General features: G+C 36.2%; 1 protein-coding gene across 2 annotated transcripts; it reads left to right on the top strand.

The window, feature by feature from the left end:
* Positions 1-1,844: 1,844 nt before the first annotated feature.
* On the top strand, positions 1,845-8,201 carry LOC104423053 (kinetochore-associated protein KNL-2 homolog). Of its 2 annotated transcripts, XM_039307742.1 has the most exons (12): positions 1,845-1,998; positions 2,083-2,171; positions 2,751-2,907; positions 3,365-3,479; positions 3,971-4,087; positions 4,261-4,374; positions 4,495-4,574; positions 6,300-6,345; positions 7,020-7,078; positions 7,244-7,295; positions 7,816-7,876; positions 7,997-8,201. In XM_039307742.1, the coding sequence occupies exons 1-11, from the start codon at positions 1,924-1,926 to the stop codon at positions 7,818-7,820; spliced, it is 909 nt and encodes a 302-aa protein (XP_039163676.1). In that variant the 5' UTR covers positions 1,845-1,923; the 3' UTR covers positions 7,821-7,876; positions 7,997-8,201. The 2 variants fall into 2 exon arrangements, with proteins under 2 accessions (XP_039163676.1, XP_010033846.3); XM_010035544.3 differs by lacking the exons at positions 7,816-7,876; positions 7,997-8,201 and adding an exon at positions 7,709-7,811.
* The last annotated feature ends 8,400 nt before the right edge of the window (positions 8,202-16,601 follow it).

Raw genomic sequence — 16,601 nt, forward strand, 5'->3', positions numbered from 1 at the left:
AAAATGCCCTGATATTTTTTTTTCTTACGTTATAAAAAACATAAATTTATACCAATGCGACAATTATATCTTTGAATGGAACTGAAATAAAAAAATATGTGTTACACTTATACAAGTTTGGGTTTTTTAGGACCAAAAAAAAGAAGTTATGGGTATTTATGTCATAGTAGGCAAGTTTAAGGTTTTTGGTTACACAAAAAAAAAAAAATTGACATATTTGCTTACAGTTAATATAGTTTAGGATTTTTTGTGGTATCTACCCAAAATAAAAATAATAGAAAATATAAAATGATTAGAAAATAGGTCTTGATTAGATAGTTAGATTTTAATATTAGATTTAGCTTGATGTCATTTAGTTGATATTAATATAGTTTAGAGATTTTAATGATTGCCTTTGTCATAGTTTATTTAGGTAAATTGATCTCTTAGACAAGAAATTGAATTTGATTTAGACTAAGCTCATGGGTTGTTGGGGTAGAGCTTAATAACGAGCCATGTTACACTTTTTTGACCTACTCATATCGAGTTAATTCACTATATTTTACTCTTTACTCGTTCTTTTATTATTATCTTTGATAAATTGTTTTTGATACTTTTGCATTGTATTTTTGAGTTGTGATTCGCATGTTTAATTGAATGGTTAGTGTTTGGCCGTGAACAAGTCCTCGGTCAAATATCTTTTACAGAAGAAGTAGGTCTTCGGCTTTTTTTTTTTATATATAATAAAACCGAGTCCTATGTCATTTCAGAAAAGAAGTAATTAGGTTCTACACTAATGGCGATAAATAAAGGTTAACTAAAGATGGATAGTGTGCAATCAAAAGTAAATGCGTAATTGAAGGTAAAGTAGTCGAGAGACAAATGCCCATGTGTTGTTTTCTTATTTGTCAAGAAAAGGGTCCTTCACAATAATGTTTTTGGGCTATTTATAGCGAGGTATTACAAATAACCGCCCTTCAGCAATTATTATTTCAATTTTCAAATCGTCCGGAATCGTCTTATCTGCCATGTCGTCGATACCAATTACCAAACTCTTCAGAAACTGCTTTCATATTATTCAGTACCGAATTGTCAGTACCTTTGATAGCATGTCTCGCCCACACTATTGTAATCCTGTTTTCTTATGTATCGGGCTTGGTGGTCCTCGTTATTTGCCCATGGCCCATCAGGCCTAATTTTTGGCGCTAACGGGAACAGTTAGGCTGCGTTTGGTAGTCCGGATTTGAGTCCGGATAAGATAATTTGTTATCATATCCGATGTTTGGAAATGTCCACCGGATCGGACAAATCTAGATATATCCTGGATAAAATGCTTTGGATAAAAAATCCGGGAGGAGGTGGGATGTCGATTGGATAAGATTTTTTATTTAAGGAAATGAATAACTTAACAAAAAAAGAAGATATCACTGGGCCGTTTTAAATTGGCCACTGCGGAGAGTGGCCACAATTCCTAGATCTAGGGTTTTTCCATGACCTTTAATTAATTGAATTTTTATTTTTTATTTTATAATTTAAATGAATATCATATTATTTTCTCATTTTATTCTAAAGTCGCAAAACACTGATAGGATTAAATATGTCCCGCATTTATTATCCAAATGATTTAATATCCTATTTTATCCTATCATATCCCGATTATTATCCTGGACGACCTAACGTAGTTGGGTTATTATGTTTTGAGCAAAAAGCTGTGCTCGAAGCAATCTTAAGTCATTCATTTATCGAATGCATTCTCATTTCGCGAGGGCGTGATCGAAGCAAATTGAATAAAATAACAAGCTATAAAAATTGAAAATAAAAATAATATACATATGTATATATACATATATATATATATATATAAATAAAAGAAGGAAAAAAATCTGTAATCATGGTCTGGTGTGGAACCTGCAGAATCAGGCAACGGTCGCTTCGCTTCCGTCCATGGCGTCGAGCTCCGACCCTTCAAGGTCCCCCGACGACGGCGACGACTTCTCGGCTTCTCGCTTCAGAAAAACAGTGAGCGCTCCAAACCCTCTCTCTCTCTCTCTCTCTCTCTTCCGAATTCTTCTGATTTTCCTTCCTTCGCATTTCGTCGAGTAGGTTTGCCTCCACGATTGGTGGCTGACGCAAGCCGCAGACGATGGTTCTCAGGGAAGGACGCTGGCCGTCTCCGGGTTCGCTTCGCCCAAGTAAGCATTGACAGCGATAGGGTTCATCTTCCGTTCGTGTAAAGTTTGCGCCTTTGAAGTAAAAAAACAGAGCTTTCCCATGGGTTAGCGGTTTTTGGGGAGAGAAATCTAGTCAATTTGGGGCCAGACTTCGGAAAATTTGCGATCTTGCAGACACTGACCCATTGAAAAGCTGGCTTTAATCGGGACGAATACGACCTGGGTCTTTCATGTCCGAATTTGTTTTGAAAATGTAGCTGGCAAGATAACTATTGGAGCTGGGGCTGTCATGTTCAAGTCAATGATAAATTGTTTATTTATTTTGTAAAATTTTCTCAGAATTTGTCGAGCTGTGTCTGTTTTGAGTCAATTCTATTCGTGTTCTTTTAATTTTTGGGTTTCTCCTAACCAAGTTGACTCGATGTTCAATTCATGTTCTTGTATCGTGTAGAATGTTGCCACCCCTGTTAACTAGGGCCACATCTTGAGGTAGTCATTGTTGTCCTCGTGACTTAGGCTTTCAATGAGGCTTCTCTGTTGGCATTTACTTTATTTTTGTGGTGTAGCAATTCCATGAGCTCAGAGGACTTTTTACTCCAGGCAACAATCTGTTCAACAAGTGGTTCGGGTGTTCAAATCGGCTCCGATCACCAAAAGATATGATTTTTCAACTCTTGAAACAGCAGATGGTGTTTGTGTTGTGGTGTCTGGATTGATAAATAAGTCGCGTACTACAGAAAGTGGCTTCTCACTTGAGGTTTGTGAGTCCCTTGCTATTTTTCTCCCCTTGAAGGTTCTGTCAGTTAGCATATACGTCACTAGCCTCTCAGAGCAACAACCATTGTTTTCTGGCTTAATTCAGCTTTAAGAAGCTATGAATTGCAGAAAAGTTTACCATCCTAATCTAGTTTGAGCGACTGTGGAAAACTTGAGATGGGCAAATATCGATTGTTGTTGAAAGTGGTTGGGTTCAAAACAAAAGAAAAGTAAAAAAGTCATCACATGGTGACTTGTTCACAGATGCAGAAGGATTCTGAACAAGCTGTTGTGAGCTGCTCTGAAATCCGCTTTTAATGCTGAACTTTAGCTGGTGTAGGGGAAAAGTATTTGGATGGATTGGTGATCGTTTGTCCTTTGTGCAGTCATCTTACTATTTGATTATGTCATCTCATTGCAATTTCATATGTGAGATTCAAAATTTGTGCTCTTTGTAGATTTTCAAGCATTTTTTGTTTGGATTTCCTCCTAATTGGGAAGATTGTGCTTCAAAATGCTTGGAGAAAGAAGCAAAAATAGTTACGAGGCCAGGAAAGGCATCATTTGATAAAGGTATATAAGCAACAAAAGTTTGCTTAAATTAACTTTCATATGTTGGGGAGTATGGTTTTATGTGATGACATTTAGCTTCGAATTGTTTGTGCCTTCACAACTAGAAATTTTAGACTTGTTTGATGTTTATTGTTCTCCAAGTTTTTGCATTTTGGATGTCTCCATTTGATCGACAGGAGATAGTAATCTTAGTTTGGGTGAAAGAACTTAAGGAAAATACAATATAGGCAATAGTAAATAAGCTTAAAGACAGGTGCTGAAGTGATTTTGGTGTTTAAACAGCGCGTGATGACTTTTAATAATTTGTGTTGATGTAATTTCAGTAATAATAGTTAAGTATCTGTTGATATGGTTGAAGTGTTGTCTTATTGCGAATCAATTTAAGAATGTTCTTGTTTATTTATACCTTGTCTAAGATAGTAATCTAAGTTGTAGTTGTTGTAGAATTCTGGGAAGATTGTTTCAGCTTGCTAATGCCTAAACATTTGTAGGTGGGAAGAGAATAGGCAAAGTAGATGAAGATAACTCATTGAGGAATGCAACTATTGTTACAAGCAGAAGAGTAACCAGATCAGGAAGCAAGTCTTTTGCCTTATCAAGTTCAAGAGGTATACGTGCATGTCTAGTTTGCTTGAAGTAAGGAGAGTATATTTAGGAGAAACTTTTATCCATGAAAAGCTATTTCTAGGTTCTAAAACCATTTTAAGTTAAAATATTACAATTACCCAATGGTTATTTATCTTCATTGACTTTTCAACATTTTAACTTCCGTTGAATGCAGACAGCTCTGCTATGATGGAACCAAATCTTCCTAACGCTGAAGTGGAAGTCACACAAGATAGTTGTTGTTCTGCAGCTGTTGATGAGTCTAAAGTGTACTCTCCTCAAAAGACAGGTATTGAAACAATTTTGGTGTTTCGATTGTATATGATGGCCTTTAATAATTGCTAGTAAGTTTGGGGGCCGAAACATTTTATTTATCGTTTGGCAGTTATCTAACAAGTTATCATTGCAGGTGGGAAGGGAAAAGGCAATGTAAATAAAAATAATTTTTGTGGGGAGCCAATTGTGTTTAAAACTCCTGCAGGCTCCCAAGTAAGTGCTCTCAATTTCTGATTCTGTCAATAATGTTCGAGTGGTTTAGCAAGAGTTTCTTGTTTCGATACTAAACCTTTACAGTATCATTCTCAGTTTCCCTATACAATATGGAGAACCATGCGGTGGGGTTTTAGTGAACATAGATTAGTAATACTATGAAATGCCCCTTAGATTGATTTTCCCACTGAGGAGGAGGAGTGTCATAATACTGATTATCTTGTCAACCGAGAGAGATTCCTGGGATTTTATAGTTTTACCTGTAAGCTTTATTAACAGTGGCAGGTAATTAAATTTTGATGCCTTTGACCACATTTTCCTGAATATATTTTCTCACTCCTTCTCAGTGCCTTTTCCTCCCAGACCTTAGCCTTTTAATTCAACTCACCGTTTTGACACAACATCGAAAGCTATGAAATACTGCAAACTACTCAAAAAGCTTTTGAAGGGGGGAAAATATAGCACCTAAAACATACTAATACTTGTTTGCCAAAAAAAAAAAAAAAAAACATACTAATACTTGACTTGTCAGCCGATATGATGTGTGATCAGTGGAGGGAATTAGATAGGAATCTAGTTAGTCATTACTTATTTGAACTTAGGGAAGTCTTTGGGCCCGTTTAGTTCGGCTTTTGGGGAATGTATTTGCAGTAATGCAAATACCTTTGGGTGAAGGGGGTTTTCCGAAATGCAAATATCGTTTGGTAAAATTTGCATTGAAAAACAACTTTGGCCAAAATACCGTTTGGTTAAATTTGCATTTGTAATTAATTTTTATTAAATTAAAAAAAGCAAAAATACACTCTTTTTTTTTTTTAAGTCCGGCCACCAGACCGCCGATCCGGCGGCGGACCGCGGATCCGGCGGCGGACCGCCGGATGGCCGGATCTCAGCCTCCGAGGGTCGCCGGGTAGCGCGACCCCCGGGCGACGGCCGCCCGGGTCGCGCGACCTCGCGACGGCCTCCCCGAGGCCGCGCGACCCAGCGGCCGTCGCCTCGCTGAGGTCGCGCGACCCGGGCGACCGTCGCTGGTTCGCGCGACCTCGGGCGGCCGTCGCGTGGGTTGCGCGACCAGTGGCGGCCGCCCGAGGTCGCGGTCGCGCGGCGACCGTCGCCTGAGGTCGCGCGACCTCAGGCGGCCGCCTGGGTCGCGCGATTCAGGCCACTGATTGCCTCAATCGGGCGACCCAGGCGTCGCCTGAGGTCAGCGACGGTCGCCGGGTCAGGCGACCCTCAGGCGGCGGTCGCCGGCGTGCGCAACCCCCTTGGCCGGCGGTCGTCGGCCTCCGTGCGGTGGTTTTCCTCGCGGATGAACAGTAATCGCGAAGTGAATAGTAACCGGAACTTGCATTCCGAAATGCAAGTTCCCAAAGGACCTCTGGACCTCCTTTGGCCTAAGGGCCCTTAGACCCCTTTGGAGATGCAATCGCATCTTGCCAAAGTCACTCAAAAACTCGAACCAAACGCGTTTGCATTTGGCCAAAGGACTTTAGAGTCCAAATGAGCATTTGCAATGCTGAACCAAACAGGCCCTTTGTCTGCCTTTCTTATCAGTTTGTATGTTTACCATTATAGTATAAGTTTGGTAGTTGTATGCCTTTATATGGTGATCTTCTGTCCACACACACTAGTGCATCTGCCATCATCATGCTCATTTGCATATATATATATATATGGGCACTTGTTTGGCCTAATGCCTTCTTACTTTGTTTCCTGCTTGTTTAGGGAAGTTCCCTCATATCTCCGGATTCTTTCAAACGTTCTAGATCTGGTGAGTAGGCCACCGGACCATATTTCCATTCAAGATCTACAATTTGCTGTTTAAGCACTTATGGATTTAGAATAAGCATGTATTAGTTTTTCAATCCTGTTATATGCTTTAAAACCTACTCTTTTTTTTTCTTTTTTTCTTTTTAAATTTTTGATGAAGTTAATGATATGTAATTTAATTTCAATCGAAACTAGAGCATTTTACATACCTGAATACATATTGCCAATTTAAATAAGAACATGCTTTGGAATGATGGATCCACTTGTATGGGAAGAATTCCAGTTGTCACAATCTTTATCCTGTAACGGTTGGGCCTGCATTTAGCAAGCATTCAATCGATAGTGGAGGATTTTCTCTTTCTAAGTACACCTCTTGTGAAACGCATTTTGCCTTCCCAAAATGTTTGGTACTACTCCCAAATCATTGGCTCATTCTGTACTCTAGTTATATATGCATTTGTCAATGCTTTGAAGTATTCGAGTAGTCACCATCTGTATCCTCTTAGGCCTGCATGAAGCGAGCATTTCAATCAATTGTTCAAGGGTTTTCTTCATGTTTAAATACAATTTTTGTAAGACACGTTTTTGCCTTCCCAAAATGGTCACTACTACTTCCAAATCATATATTGCCGTCTTGAAAGGCCTGTAATTCACTTGGTCCTGCGTGTTTTGTAGGAAGAATACTTCTACCCAGGTTAGAGTTCTGGCGAAACCAAGTGGCAGTTTATGCACAGGTATGTAGCATCTTTCTGCTTTTCTGCAATTTCACCTTAAAATCTTGTTCCATCGTGTCATCAAAATTGGATAAACTTCTTATATCTGCATTTCAGTATAATTGTACCGATTGCTGTTTAAAGTTAACTGGGTTTTGTTGACATTCTCATATTACTTTTATTTAGGACCGTGGAGTCGCTGGAGTCCAGGAAGGCCCAAGTTTGATCTTAGATGATGGTTTGTCTCCTTAATATTTGTAATGCAAATATATGTTATTTTAGCTACTCCGCTTCCCAAATGGTCGGATGAAATGGTTTTTCTAATGACACTGTTTTAGTGATGCTTATTTTGCATATGTTGGGTCCTGACATGACCTTCCTCTAATTAAATTTATAATCTTATGCACAAGAAGGCTTCACCGTTCCCATGAGAAATAGGATGTTCTTTATGTTTTTATTCCCAGTCCATCGGCTCTTTGAGGTCCTTGGTAAAATTATCTTCTGTACCAGATCAAATGGATAATGTCTTTTGAAGAATAGATAGAAATGCATACTGTTAATATCATGACATTGTCCAATTCTAGTAGAGTTGAAAGTCTAGTTTGTTTTCTTCTGTAAGCCATGCTGCTGATAAAATGGATATGATGCAAGGTTCGGCAAATTGATCTGGAGTAAGATGGGGGACATAGAGATCGAGCCTGAATGATAAGCAATTCTTGCATGACACTCAACCTAGTTCTTTTGCAATGATTTTGCAGATTAGAAAGTACCCTACACCTGAAATTGAACGTCCCCACCTCTAGCCCCTCCTCCAAAAAGGTGAGGAATAGAACGTTCCACCTCTCCCTTCCCATGTGAATAAAGTGGTCACTAGGGCAACCCCTAATTATTGCATGACCTTTAATTTGAAATTGACATTTTGGTATGGATGGGATGCAGGGTAGCCAAGCGTGAAGTGCCATTATGAACATACTTTACACAAATTGAGAAGATATTCTTGGTAAATGTGACTAATTTTCAAATAAAATCGAAAGCATCGCCCCTATCTCACTGACTTTTATGAGCATAGAGAGCATTCAAGTTTGGGCGGCTGTGCAACTTTTTGCAAAAATGCTACCTCGTTTCCACTTATAGTCTTGTTTCTATCCTCAATTTTGATAGCTTTGCACGGATTTTTTTTCGCTCGCAAAAGAAGGCTTGGATGGAGTTGATATATTTCTCTCTTGTTGCTTGAATGTTTGATTTAATCACTGGCGGAGCCAATCACCACAACACTATCAAGTGGGAAAGCTCGAGACTGGTGAGACATATAAGCGCAGGCCCATCTTTAGCAGGCTAACAAAGGTTCCTGAGATAAAAAATAAAGTGCGAAATTGAACATATGATCCTTGACTTGTAAATCAAGTCCGGAACATCTTATCAACCTCCTAGTTAGTTTGCCTACGATTTTGTTATTTTTAAATATGATGCATCAATGAGTGAAATTTTCCCATTGTAATTTACTCTTCTTCACCTTATACCCTCCATAATTTGGATCACAACTTGCGTCCAACACGAATCTTTGTGCGAGAAGCGGAGAAGATGTGCGTGAGCGTGTGTGACCCTCTCTTCCATTTCATAAAATCATTGATAGAAATGGAAATGAAACAAAATGTAGTATTTGCAGACTAAATCATTTAGGAATAATATGGAAAATATACATGAATTCTCATCTAGCTATTGAAAACACGCCTCTAATTTTAAAATTACAAGTTTATACCTCGCTTTCGCAATGTTGGACATCTTAATACAATCTTGCCCTTGTTCCTGTGATAAAACCCTTCTTGCACGCTCCAAACACACAAACCATAACCACAAATTCCATACACCTACCACGTAGGTTCGACCGCCTCTCTCTGTCTCTCTATTTGAGGCCATGAAGGTCGCCTTGGCATAGCGACCTCAGATTGATGCCGTAGATGCCACGGGCAACCATGTGTTAATGGAGGCTCGGGGCATTTGGGGGTTTTTTTAACACGTGAAGGTGTTTAACTCATTTTATAAAGTCTCAGATACGGACCTTGTAATTTTAAAATTAGAGACATGGCTTTGCTATTAGGCTTAAACTCATAATTATTTTTGGTATCTTTCCAATAACCAGTGGGCGAAGAATGTCACATGAGACGGATTTTTGAATTTGAGGTCACTTCTGCTTTTATCTTTTCGCTTTAAACGAAATTTTGGAGCTCATGGATGAGCTTTTTTAGTCAATGCAAAACACGTAGGATGTTTCTTTTATGCCGGCAAGAAACAAATGTAGCATCAATACCAGTATAGAAAGTCAGATTATAGCAACCACAGATTTTGGTATTGGAGACATAAACCCCTTCAGAAAAGGAAAAAAAAGGTAAGTTTCGAAAGTTCTCTTCCCTCTCTCCTCATTTTACACCCTCCCAAACAGAATATAAAACTTTATCAAAGTGAAAATTGGAGCGAAGTTTTGTTTGGTTTCGAGTTGAGCCAATCACCAATAAGTTTTCATTTACCATCAAACTGAAAATGAGATTGATTTATACAATTGGAAAATAGAAAACATAAAAATTCTTCAAATGGTATTATTTTTATAATCTCAAAATGTTTGCTGTGTTTTTCATTAAATTAAAGTTCCATTTTGCATTTTGAAACTAAAGGAAACTTGAACTTTTTAGAAATGTTGCAGAGCCATAATACCTAAATAAAAAAACCCAACTTTAGATTTAGTCCCAATTCTATATTAAACTTTTTTTTATCTCATAAAAACCTCCAACTTTAGGTATTATCCCAATTCTATCCTAAACTTTTTTTGTCTCATAAAAAAGCCACAACTCTAAGTGTATTCCTAATCTACCCGAAGTTTTTTTTTTTTTGCTTCATAAAAAATTATCAACTTTTACTTAAATCTCAAATCTCAAATCTGCTCTCATTAATTCTTTGTTAGAAATTTCTCTTGACAATCGAGAGAGCATGACTTGTTTAGGCATCTTATATGTGAGCTCTTTGACCATAAGAAATGGAAGAATTTCAAGCATAAGAGTTGGAATATTGATGTTGGTTGCGGACAATTGTTGTATTTTTAAAAAATTCCTTTTTTTCTCCTTTTAAGATGAGTACTGGTCACAAGCAAAAGGAAACAAAAAAGGGAAACATATGAAAGGAAAAAAGAAAGGAAAAATTCAGAGAAATTTAAAAAGATGCAAAACATTGTTCACCTTAGTGTCAATTACATCACACCACGTAAGCCAATTATCATCAATGTCATCGATTTTCAGCCAAAATTGGCCAAAATCACTAAATTGATAATTATCCCAATTCTACCCTGAACTTTTTTTGTCTCATAAAAAAGCCACAACTCTAAGGGCGGTTAGTAACGATTCTGTTTTCAGGAATAGATTCTGATTAGAAATGATTCTTTTTTATTCTATTCCTGGAACGATTCTAAGTATTTTAAGCCGTTTGATAACTGTCCAAAATTTCTGATTCTAAAAGAGAATTGTGTTTGGTACCGTGCTCATTAATTCTGTTCCAAATCAATTTCTTTTAATTTAAATAAATTACTTTTTTTCTTTTTCTTTCTTTTTCCTTTTTCTCCTATTCTTCTTCTTCTTCTTCTTCTTCTTCTTCTTCTTGTGGTCGGTCGCTAGTAAACGAGGGCTAGCGACCTCATCGGAGTGTCACCGGCCCTCATCGGCCGAACTTCGCCGGCAGCTGGGCGAGGCTCGCCTAGCCTCGCCGGTGGCTAGGCAGGCCTCGCCAGATCTAGGGAGGTTGAGCCTCGCCGGTGGCTGGACTTACCTCCAGCGAGCTTGCCGGACCTCACCCTAGCTTGGCGAGCCTTCGGTGAGCTTGCCGGACCGGCGAATGGCGACTAGCGGCGATGGCGGACGGTGGTGGACGGTGGTCGTGAGATGGCCGAAGGGAAGAAGAAGAGTTGTTGGTTTTGATCCTCAAATTTGTTTCCGGAACAAGAATCAACTTTTTTTTATTTATTCATGATTTCATTCCCAATCTGTTCCTGAGAACAAAAATTTTACTAAACACGATTCTAGGCCCAAACTGATTCTAGGAACAAAGAATCAGAATTTGGCCATGTTTGGATGGTTACTAAACATGGTCTAAGTGTATTCCTAATCTACCATAAGTTTTTTTTTTTTTTGCCTCATAAAAAATTATCAAACTTTTACTTAAATATCAAATCTCAAATCTGCTCTCATTAATTCTTTGTTTGAAATTTCTCTTGACAATTGAGAGAGCATGACTTGTTTAGGCATCCCGTACTTGAGCTCTTTGACCATAAGAAATGGAAGACTTTCAAGCACAAGAGTTAGGACAATTGTTGTATTTTTAAAAAATTTCCTTTTTTTTTTTCTCCTTTTAAGATGAGTATTGGTCACAAGCAAAAGGAAACAAAAAAGAAAAAGAAAAGGAAACATATAAAAGGAAAAAAGAAAAGGAAAAATTCAGAGAAATTTAAAAAAGATGCAAAAAATTGTTCACCTTAGTGTCAGTTACATCACACCACGTAAGCTAATTATCATCCATGTCATCGATTTTTAGCCAAAATTGGCCGAAATCACTAAATTGATAATTATCCCAATTCTACCCTGAACTTTTTTTTGTCTCATAAAAAAGCCACAACTCTAAGTGTAATCCTAATCTACCTTAATTTTTTTGCCTCATAAAAATTATCAACTTTTACTTAAATCTCAAATCTCAAATCTGCTCTCGTTAATTCTTTGTTCGAAATTTCTCTTGACAATCGAGAGAGCATGACTTGTTTAGGCATCCTGTATGCAAGCTCTTTGACCATATGAAATGGAAGACTTTCAAGCACAAGAGTTGGAATATTGACGTTGGTCGCGGACAATTGTTGTATTTTTTTAAAAATTTCCTTTTTTTTTTTCTCCTTTTTAAGATGAGTACTGGCCACAAGCAAAAGGAAATAAAAAAAAGGGAAACATATGAAAGGAAAAAAGAAAAGGAAAAATTCAGAGAAATTTAAAAAAGATGCAAAAAATTGTTCACCTTAGTGTCAATTACATCACACCACGTAAGCTAATTATCATCCATGTCATCGATTTTCAGCCAAAATTGGCCGAAATCACTAAATTGATAATTATCTCAATTCTACCCCGAACTTTTTTTGTCTCATAAAAAAGCCACAACTCTAAGTGTAATCCTAATCTACCTTAATTTTTTTTTTGCCTCATAAAAAATTATCAACTTTTACTTAAATCTCAAATCTCAAATCTGCTCTCGTTAATTCTTTGTTCGAAATTTCTCTTGACAATCGAGAGAGCATGACTTGTTTAGGCATCCTGTATGCAAGCTCTTTGACCATATGAAATGGAAGACTTTCAAGCACAAGAGTTGGAATATTGACGTTGGTGTAGACAATTGTTGTATTTTTTAAAAAATTTCCTTTTTTTTTTCTCCTTTTTAAGGTCACAAGCAAAAGGAAACAAAAAAAGGGAAACATATGAAAGGAAAAAAAAGAGGAAAAATTCAGAGAAATTTAAAAAAGATGCAAAAATTGTTCACCTTAGTGTCGGTTAACATCACACCACGTAAGCCAATTATCATCCATGTCATCGATTTTCAACCAAAATTGGCCGAAATCACTAAATTGATAATTATCCCAATTCTACCCTGAACTTTTTTTGTCTCATAAAAAACCCACAACTCTAAGTGTATTCTAATCTACCCGAAGTTTTTTTTTTTTTTGCCTCATAAAAAAATATCAACTTTTACTTAAATCTCAAATCTCAAATCTGCTCTCATTAATTCTTTGTTAGAAATTTCTCTTGACAATCGAGAGAGCATGACTTGTTTAGGCATCCTATATGTGAGCTCTTTGACCATAAGAAATGGAAGAATTTCAAGCATAAGAGTTGGAATATTGATGTTGGTTGCGGACAATTGTTGTATTTTTTAAAAAATTTCCTTTTTTTTTCTCCTTTTTAAGATGAGTACTGGTCACAAGCAAAAGGAAACAAAAAAAGGGAAACATATGAAAGGAAAAAAGAAAAGGAAAAATTCAGAGAAATTTAAAAAAGATGCAAAAAATTGTTCACCTTAGTGTCGGTTAACATCACACCACGTAAGCCAATTATCATCCATGTCATCGATTTTCAACCAAAATTGGCCGAAATCACTAAATTGATAATTATCTCAATTCTACCCTGAACTTTTTTTGTCTCATAAAAAAGCCACAACTCTAAGTGTATTCCTAATCTACCCGAAGTTTTTTTCTTTTGCCTCATATAAAATTATCAACTTTTACTTAAATCTCAAATCTCAAGTATGCTATTGTTAATTCTTTGTTCAAAATTTCTCTTGACAATCGAGAGAGCATGACTTGTTTAGGCATCTTGTATGTGAGCTCTTTGACCGTAAGAAATGGAAGACTTTCAAGCACAAGAGTTGGAATACTGACGTTGGTGCGGACAATTGTTGTATTTTTAAAAAAATTTCCTTTTTTTTTCTCCTTTTTAAGGTCACAAGCAAAAGGAAACAAAAAAAGGGAAACATATGAAAGGAAACAAGAAAAGGAAAAATTCAGAGAAATTTAAAAAAGTTGCAAAAAAATGTTCACCTTAGTGTCGATTACATCACACCATGTAAGCCAATTGTCATCCATGTCATCGATTTTCAGCCAAAATTGGCCGAAATCACTAAAATTATAATCATCCCAATTCTATCTTGAACTTTTTTTGTCTCATAAAAAAGCCACAACTCTAAGTGTATTCCTAATCTACCAGATTTTTTTTTTTTGCCTCATAAAAAATTATCAACTTTTACTTAAATCTCAAATCTCAAATTTGCTCTCGTTAATTCTTTGTTCGAAATTTCTCTTGACAATCGAGAGAGCATGACTTGTTTAGGCATCCTGTATGTGAGCTCTTTGACCATAAGAAATGGAAGACTTTCAGGCACAAGAGTTGGAATTGTCGTTGGTGCAGACAATTGTTGTATTTTTTTAAAAACTTCCTTTGTTTTTTTCTTTTTTCTCCTTTTTAAGATGAGTACTGGTCACAAGCAAAAGGAAACAAAAAAAGAGAAACATATGAAAGGAAAAAAGAAAAGGAAAAATTAAGAGAAATTTAAAAAAGATGTGAAAAATTGTTCACCTTAGTGTCGGTTACATCACACCACGTAAGCCAATTGTCATCCATGTCATCGATTTTCAGTCAAAATTGGCCGAAATCACTAAATTGATAATTATCCCAATTCTATCCTGAACTTTTTTGTCTCATAAAAAGCCACATCTCTAATTGTATTCCTAATCTACACGAAGTTTTTTTTTTTTTGCCTCATAAAAAATTATCAACTTTTACTTAAATCTCAAATCTCAAATATGCTATTGTTAATTCTTTGTTCGAAATTTCTCTTGATAATCGAGAGAGCATGACTTGTTTAGGCATCCTGTATATGAGCTCTTTGACCATAAGAAATGGAAGACTTTCAAGCACAAGAGTTGGAATTGTTGTTGGTGCAGACAATTGTTGTATTTTTTTATAAAAAAAATCCTTTTTTTTCTCCTTTTTAAGATGAGTACTGGTCACAAGTGAAAGGAAACAAAAAAAAGGGAAACATATGAAAGGAAAAAAGAAAAGGAAAAATTCAGAGAAATTTCAAAAAGATCCAAAAAAGTGTTCACCTTAGTGTCGGTTACATTACACCACGTAAGCCAATTGTCATCCATGTCATCGATTTTCAGCCAATATTGGCCGAAATGACTAAATTGACAATCTTTTTGGACAATTTTTCCTAAATTAAATAGGTTCTATATGAAGTTTCATATGAAGTTTATCTCATGGAAAACAGAATCATCATCTAAGATGTAAAAGTGAACATAATGTTCCTTATTTACTTCCATATTAAGGTAGGGACATTGCCCGACAAAAGGTGATAATATCGACATCGATATGAATACCTAATAGAAAAAAATATTCTAGAGCAATAAGGGTATGAACTCAAATTAGCTTTACAATTAAAAAAAGAGGGGGGGGCGGAGGAAGAGAAAAGAGCTAACCGATTCACCATGGGCTATAATTTTACCTAAACTCACATAGGTACACTCTCTATCTTGGGGTCAGGATTTGGTCAACCAACCAATCCATATATTTTATTGAACAGTAAGATGCTTAAGAAAAGAAAGAATAACAAGAATCCAAAGGAAAAAAAATGCATTAGATGTTTTTAGAGGAAAATGCTCATTGAATAGAAACTTGATGGATATCGTATTATAATTCTTATATGAGTTAAACGGGAGAAAAAAAAAAAACAACCAAATTAATAATCTTTTAATTACTATTGGAATTGTCCACATCATCGATAAGATATTCGATTTGATGGAAAGAATATTTGGTATCATAATGTCTGCTATGGGGATATCTTATCATGGGATCCTGAGTGGAAGAGATTGACGCTCTGTATGGAATTTTTTTTTTTTTTTTTTTATTATTTTGGAGGTACTTTTAAGCTTGACCGCAGATATATGTAATTACACAGGTATTTTTTTTAAATATTTCTTCCTCTGTTTTTTCTATATTTGTTGAGAACTCATCTATTGTTTGGAGAAAGTATGTTGATAAGTGTAGAAGGAACATGTATTTATTGCTCTTGGTGAATTTTCATTTCTTTCTATTTTCCCCAATTTTTTTTTTTTGCAAAAATAACTTAGTTTCATTAGTAAGAAGTGCAATTTACCCCTTTTAAGTAATATTACTGAGAACTGAAAAAAGTTTACCGTGAACTAGTAAGATCTACCAAAAATTCATGGATTTTACTGGCAATAAATGTGAATTACCTTCAAGTTACTAGAAACAACTAATGTTTTCCATAAATAAACAAGGTTTATCACAAACAAAGTCACTTTACTATTGATGACTGTGGTTTATCGCAAAGTAAAAGATGATATTAGTAATTAATATACCTCACTAAAATAGATATTATCCTGGTTTTGAAAACAAGACATTGCCCACAAATAAGTTCAGCTTTTCTTCTTGGCATTATAGACAAGTCCATCTTTACTTGTGATGCATGCAATTTACTTCAAATGAACTAGCCCTAATATCTACAATTGATTATCTTTCATGGCAAGACAAATTGATTGTGCCACGTAGACGATCATCATCTATGTCAGCAATGTTCGGCAAAATTTGACTGGATGAATTCAGTTAGTAAAATTTGAAAATGTTTATGACTCAATTGGTACAATTGAAAGATTTTTTTATTAAATTAACACCAATATAATAGGTTTAAGAATTATTTGTTTTCTGGTAATTTTCCTCACAAACGAGAAGTCCATTTTTACTTGTAATGAACGCAGATTTACTTCAAATGAACCGGTTCTACCATCTCAAAAAGAGAAAAAAAAAATCTGGTTCTTCCATCAACACTAAATTACATTTCGTGGCAAGACAGATCTCACCACCAAAGTCCCTTCGAGTGTCGATTAGAGGGACCGGCCGAGCGGATGCGACTTTCGACCCGAGAAGGACGGAACCAAGCAAAGGGTCCCGTT

Source organism: Eucalyptus grandis, chromosome 1, assembly GCF_016545825.1.
Source record: "Eucalyptus grandis isolate ANBG69807.140 chromosome 1, ASM1654582v1, whole genome shotgun sequence".
NCBI lineage: Eukaryota > Viridiplantae > Streptophyta > Magnoliopsida > Myrtales > Myrtaceae > Eucalyptus > Eucalyptus grandis.

Coding starts and splice junctions, on each gene's coding strand:
- LOC104423053 (XM_010035544.3), top strand. CDS start 1,924: ATGGCGTCGAGCTCCGACCCTTCAAGGTCCCCCGACGACGGCGACGAC. Junction 1,999..2,082: donor CTTCTCGCTTCAGAAAAACA/GTGAGCGCTCCA, acceptor TTCGTCGAGTAG/GTTTGCCTCCACGATTGGTG. Junction 4,375..4,494: donor GTACTCTCCTCAAAAGACAG/GTATTGAAACAA, acceptor TTATCATTGCAG/GTGGGAAGGGAAAAGGCAAT.